The 6,000-nt window shown below is 46.0% G+C and overlaps 3 protein-coding genes across 3 annotated transcripts; 2 read left to right on the top strand and 1 right to left on the bottom strand.

Moving 5' to 3' along the window:
• Positions 1–3: 3 nt before the first annotated feature.
• LACBIDRAFT_303935 (uncharacterized protein) lies at positions 4–410 on the bottom strand (the record flags this gene model as incomplete). Its single annotated transcript, XM_001884460.1, has 3 exons — positions 4–12; positions 65–85; positions 138–410. 3 exons carry the CDS (start codon positions 408–410, stop codon positions 4–6), a joined length of 303 nt encoding a protein of 100 aa, XP_001884495.1.
• Positions 411–1,723: 1,313 nt separating this feature from the next.
• On the top strand, positions 1,724–3,042 carry LACBIDRAFT_303936 (uncharacterized protein; the record flags this gene model as incomplete). The annotated part of the gene is made up of 2 exons (XM_001884340.1): positions 1,724–2,555; positions 2,606–3,042. The coding sequence occupies 2 exons, from the start codon at positions 1,724–1,726 to the stop codon at positions 3,040–3,042; spliced, it is 1,269 nt and encodes a 422-aa protein (XP_001884375.1).
• A 606-nt stretch (positions 3,043–3,648) lies between these two features.
• Positions 3,649–5,015, top strand: LACBIDRAFT_303937 (uncharacterized protein; the record flags this gene model as incomplete). The annotated part of the gene is made up of 7 exons (XM_001884341.1): positions 3,649–3,955; positions 4,007–4,118; positions 4,180–4,408; positions 4,478–4,543; positions 4,608–4,714; positions 4,783–4,870; positions 4,926–5,015. 7 exons carry the CDS (start codon positions 3,649–3,651, stop codon positions 5,013–5,015), a joined length of 999 nt encoding a protein of 332 aa, XP_001884376.1.
• Positions 5,016–6,000: the final 985 nt, after the last annotated feature.

Here is a 6,000-nt window from a genome sequence, read left to right on the forward strand (position 1 = left end):
ACGTTAGAATACCTGTTCGAGTCAGCTTCTCTTTAAAGACATTCACAGCTCAGGGACAACTTACAAGCGCCCCAAAATGTACACTCTGAAAAATCAGACCTCAGTAGCATTCACAATTAGTTTATCGCTTGACTTACATGCCAATTCGGTTGAGTGAATTTGGCGGAGATCTTATATAAAAAATTAGTTGAACAAGAGTCACAATCAGGGTGATGGAAGCGGTCTCCAAAGTTACGATAATGAGACGATCGATAATACACTTCATTGACTTGAATGAGGACTCTAGTTTTGCCTGCACGAGCTAAAGAAAAAGAAAGATTTGAACCAGTTTGAATTACACCAAGGAGAATGGGAGTACCAGAAATGTCATAGTTGCAACGATGATGAAATCGCAAATCAAGGTTCCACATAACCAAAGCTTTCGAGGCGAAGGTTGAGCACTTTAAGTTTCGGGGATACAGCAAAAGAGAAGGTATAAACCTCAGCTGAAAGGTCTAAAGTATATTGTCGGCTGGATAACCTTTCAGATTGAGCGCACTGATTGAATCTATGAATTTCCGCAGAAAATTTTGTGGTGAGGTTATAAAGCACGTACAGCTACTCCACGGGCAATCGCAGCCGCTAATTGCATGAACGCCACCTAGAAAAGTTCAACGCGTGTAAAACAAACCAGGGAAGGCCGCTAACCAAGCAGATTATGCTTGAAATAATTTGATAGATTTTGAACTCTCTCTTCAGAGTCCATATTCGCCTATAAGGATGTTGGAAATCATGGGTGAAAACGAGGATTTATGGGAATGAGAGCTCACCAGGCAAAAAAAATCTGAACAATGCAGGATTCTATTAATGGCGAGGTCAGCACGTTAAGGGATCGGTTGAGTGGAAGACTCGTCTATCCCAGTGAGTGGTACGGTAATGACGGGAAAGACGGAAGTGCCAATGAAAATTGTTGGGTTTCCCCATGCAACTATCAGGCTTTGCCAAACGCCCGAAGTCACAGCCATGGACCACACCTGATCAACGGCGAGGCATACCCAAACTAATATTTGGATGAGGGCTAGACAATAAAAATCGCGATGATGCGCACCCGCTACTTTGATGAATTTAAAGTCCCCATTCAGATGATCGGTACAAAAGAAATCGTCTGAGAATCCGCATGAGATGAGGATGTGTGGTGTCAAGAAATATTATGAAGTAAACGCACAGCATTGCACACGGGCTTGTATTTGGATGGTCAATTTCCCTGTTTTCACTGTCGACGTCCCAGAGCTTGAGGCGTTCACTTGTGAGATGTAATCGGATCCGAGTCGGTCCTCGAATGCTAGACCGTAGACGCCCCAGCGATAGCCCGATGCAAGACTTTAGCAATGTTCGGATGTTGAACGTTGAGCGCTCAACCTAGATCCAGATTCGGATTTGACTGTAACAAACAAGTTTGAAAGTTGAAATTTTTGAAACTCCACTGACCTTACCCAACTGGATTACCGTTGGCTTATCGACTCTTGCATAGCTCAACGTTGAAGGTGACATTTCCCGTGAAGATTCTAAATCTTGATACATAATACGGTTGTCACCAGCCACTTCGAGGCTTTTATGATTGTCCGATAATAAGTAGATATGGCTAGAGGCCTCTTGTCCGATCTCTTCGGCTTGGCCAAAGAAAACCAGTGGGCGTGTGAAAAACGTTTTCATCCTCACGGTCACTGAGTACTGTGTCCAAACCATGTCGTCCTTCGCCGACTGCCCTCTAGAAGTCATCGAAGTGGTGATCGACCTTCTCTGGGATGATTTGAAAGCCCTCAAAGCATGCTCTCAGACCTGCACCGCGCTTCTGCCCCTATGTCGCAAATACATCTTTCAATCTCTCCGCCTCGTCACTTCTCCAGATCGTTACTACTCTACCTATCAATACGGGGGCCATAGCAGCGTCATGGTGATCAGATCAAATTTTTGGCAAGTTCTAGAAACCAATCCGACAATTTCAGAGTACGTCCACACGTTAACATACTGTATCAACGCCCGCGACCCTTTGAATGGTGACATTCCTCGGGTGCTGGAGCGGCTTCACCACGTACGCTTTTTCGATGTGGCTGGAAGGATCCCCAAGGCAGGCAGTAAACAAACCCCCCAACGTTTCAGAGACGCGCTACTGCACGTCGTTCAATCACACTCCATCACATGTTTGACAATCTCTGTCGACGATTTCCCCATCACTGCTTTCCTTGGTTGTGTTAACCTCACAGACCTCTCCATCTTTGACCTCTACTTTGATTCTGCCGACGTAGAGCAAGAATCTTCCAATGTAATTTTTTCAAATTTGGACGTGAAAGTGTCGGACATCCGAGTCCCACGACTTCAGTCGTTCGCCTTTGGGCAGGCTATGAGCGGGCAATATGCGATGCGCTTGCTCAATGCTAAATGTCACAATGGCGGCCCAATGCTAGACTTTACGAATGTTCGGACGTTGAGTGTCTATCTGCAGGAAGATTTGGATTTCACTGTAGTGCATGCGTTAGTAAACGCAACGAACAAGCTCGAAACTCTGCGATACCAGTGTAAGCACAAAAAACAGAGGTTGAATCTTACGCTCACTCACCTTTGTTAGTGGGAGACTTTATCGGATATCCGAGTATTTCCCCGTCGATCAATAAGCCGTCCCTATCGACGCTGAAACGACTCCACCTCTCCTATGAATTCGACATAAGTGAAGATCTCACAGACCTCGTGTGTGGTATATGCAAGGAATTCGGCATTCTTTCAAGACTCCCGAACGTGATTGAAGAAATCACCATAGAGGCTCTATACGTATATGTCAGTCGGGGTGAATCGTGTGTTTGGGGAATGTTGGACACCGTGCTTTCCAATGGGTTTCCAATGCTCCGCCGGGTTTCGCTCGATATTCTAATGTCAATAATGTGGGACGAGTGGATGGAGGCTGGTATGAAGGAGGAAGTAGCCGAGATCCCGACGAGATATCTTCCGTGGTTGTCAAATTCTTCAACGATCCTCTTCTCTTTTTCGCCAGACGTCATGGAATTATAATTAACTTTGTTTCGAGATTGGTTTCTGGCCGATTTAAATGTTATTTCGCTCTTGCGCGTCCTCGATGGTATTGAACCTTGTATCCACAGCCTTCCCGCGTGTATTATAAAAAATATCGGAACAGCACGATCGAAACGTAGTTCGAACGTAGTCATTCAGCAGGCGCCCACATCAACTCAGGCTGTCCAACTTGCCGGGGGTAATTTAGCAGCTCACCCAAACCAGTTTCAAGATATTCGCAGACTCCTTATTCCATTCAGAAATTTACAATCGCGTTATCTCATCAAGGGTTTTCCGGTGAATCGGAACTTCAGTAAGTCAAAATTTCTCTATATATCTAGTATCTTTGGGCAGATTTACAAGCGAATGGGCTATGGAACTGCTTAGTTTCCCAAAACATAATGTGCTCGTCTGAACTTCCCCTCCTCCGGGCTCCCACGGCGTTTTCACGTGTTTTCCAAGGGTGATCTGGACCCGCTCGACGGGGCGATTCCTCGGCAGGTTTAGAACAACCTACTTACCATCCAAAGATCCTAGCAATAGAACATCCATCCATGCTTCTTCGACGCCACGACGACGACGACAACGACGACCTCCACCCTCAACATGCTCTCCCAATCTATAATCATCGCCCCAACGTCCTCCTACCCCCTCCACATAACCGCGAAACGATACCCTTTTCCAAGATTCGACGTTGACGCCAACCCGCGTGCACGTACCCTGTTGGTACTGCATTCCACGAGTTTTCATAAAGAGACTTGGGAGCCTTTGCTTTCTCGCTTATTTGACCTCGCGACGAGGGAGGGAGGGGAGGCGTTGATAAGGGAGGCGTGGGCTGTAGAATGTCCGAACCATGGTGAATCGGTGGAGTTGAATGAGGAGGCGTTGAAGGAAGGGGAGTATGCTGATTCTTGTACGTGGTCTCTTTTTCGATTATTGCTTTGGGCTGATGGATTGGCGAAAGTTTCGTGCGAGCACTATGCGATAGCCATTCACCACTTCCTCACCTCTGGCGTGGCGGATTTCTCAAATCGGAACTTGATCGGCATTGGGCACTCTTTAGGCGCAAATGCCATGTAAGTACACCCTTCATCTTCGCCTCATTTTATAGTATGTAACACTAAATTTCCTTACTAGCCTCCTCCTACAACACCTAATCCCCAAGATCTCATTCTCATCGCTCATAATCATCGAACCCATGATCAGCCCCGCTGGCGGGGACAAGCTCGCCCCCCTCCGCAAAAAACTCATCACTTCCGCGAGAAGGAGGCGAGCCGCGTGGCCCTCTCGAGCCGAGGGATTGATGGTGTTGAAAGAGAGGGAGGGGACAAAAAAGTGGGATGAGGCTGTCTTGGAGCTGTTTGTTGTGAGTCTTTTTCCTTTGATGGTGTTGCTACGAAGGACTCGGGCGATAACTGACGAAGATTCTGGTTAGAAATACGCGATTAGGGAAAAGGAAGATGGGCAGGTTGCGTTGGCGTGTACGAGGGAACAAGAAGTGGTATTTATCCCTGCCGATTCTATTTACCCTTCCTTGTCTCATGTAACTCCCTTCTTTAACACAGACAATGTACAGCGACGTACCAGGAGCCACTGAACCCGTGCATGACCTCGACAGGGTATGCCATCTAATACCGGTACATCTTATACTCGGGAAGATTAAGGACTTCATGTACGTTCCCTTTTCTCCCTGCACGTCTGGGTTTCCCATTTATTGAATCAATAAATGTACAATGTCAGCCCCGCAAAAGTACACGAAGCCCTCACATCACCAACCTCCGGGCGGGTGTACGCCTCAACAACCGTGATTGAGGGAACAGGGCACTTGGTATGCCATTCCTTCCTTCCCCCTGCTCTTCGGTTCCAACGATAAGTGCGATTAGATACCACAAGAGAAACCCAAAGAACTAGGAACGGCTATATACGATATTCTGACGGGCAAGAAAGGGGTGCCGCCAAAGCCCAGGCTATGATCTCGCTATACTAATTATCTATGGTCTTGCTGTCGTGTTATACTCACTGTACTTTATATCATGCTTTGCTAGGACAGAATTTGGAAAATGCTTGTGACGTCATATACATCCTTGCTGTCAAGAGCTTTGCTTGTTTGTCAAGATCACGAACACTCTGTCTACAGCACTTCATCCTGAATTGTTGCAGTCTTTGCTACATCCTTGCTGTCAAGAACCGCTTTGCTTCCTTGTCAAACTCTCGAATCACGACTCGAGTTCGTTTTCGCTATATCATTGCAGTTTTTGGTCAATGAAAAGGAGGGAGGATTTAGTCAGGGTTGCTGCCAACGACTCTAACTGACTCGGAGATTTTGCCTCAAATGACTGATGCAACTTGGATGCAACAAACGGTAATAACTCCGGGGAGTTTTACTCGGAGTTGGACAACAAGCCTCGGAAACTTTTCCTGACTAGAAGCAAGAGAGGTTCTCCTCTGGAAGCGAAGGACTTGATTTGACCGGGGAGAGGAGACTTTTTCCTCTATAACCACCAATCAGCGTGTGTATTGCTACAGTTGAGTGCAAAAAGAATGAAGGTTGGTTCATTTTTCTGGTTCTTTCTAAGAATCTATTGTACCTCAAATGTATTTGTGTATTCTTTTACATTATGTAGTTGTGTTACACTTCCCTTGGTATGGACTAATTTCAGTGAAAGCTGGAGCCTTGAGAAGGTTTTTATTCTGGAGGCCATTTTTGGCATCTGAAAAAAAGCACTAACTGGAGAGGTAGCGAGAACATACCTCTGGTCAACCTGAATGAGCCTATCAAAGAATTAGTTAAAAATACTGAGTGGTTATGCTTGTAGAGCCTCCAGAAAATGGACATTTTGTGCTATTTTGGTCATTTTTGGCCTGTTTTAGACAAAACAAGCCATTTTCCAAAGCCTCTACAGACCTAACCACTCAGTATTTTTGACTGATTCTTTGATAGGCTCATTCAGGTTGACC

The sequence above is a fragment of the Laccaria bicolor genome, genomic scaffold (assembly GCF_000143565.1).
Source record: "Laccaria bicolor S238N-H82 LACBIscaffold_25 genomic scaffold, whole genome shotgun sequence".
NCBI classification, from domain to species: domain Eukaryota; kingdom Fungi; phylum Basidiomycota; class Agaricomycetes; order Agaricales; family Hydnangiaceae; genus Laccaria; species Laccaria bicolor.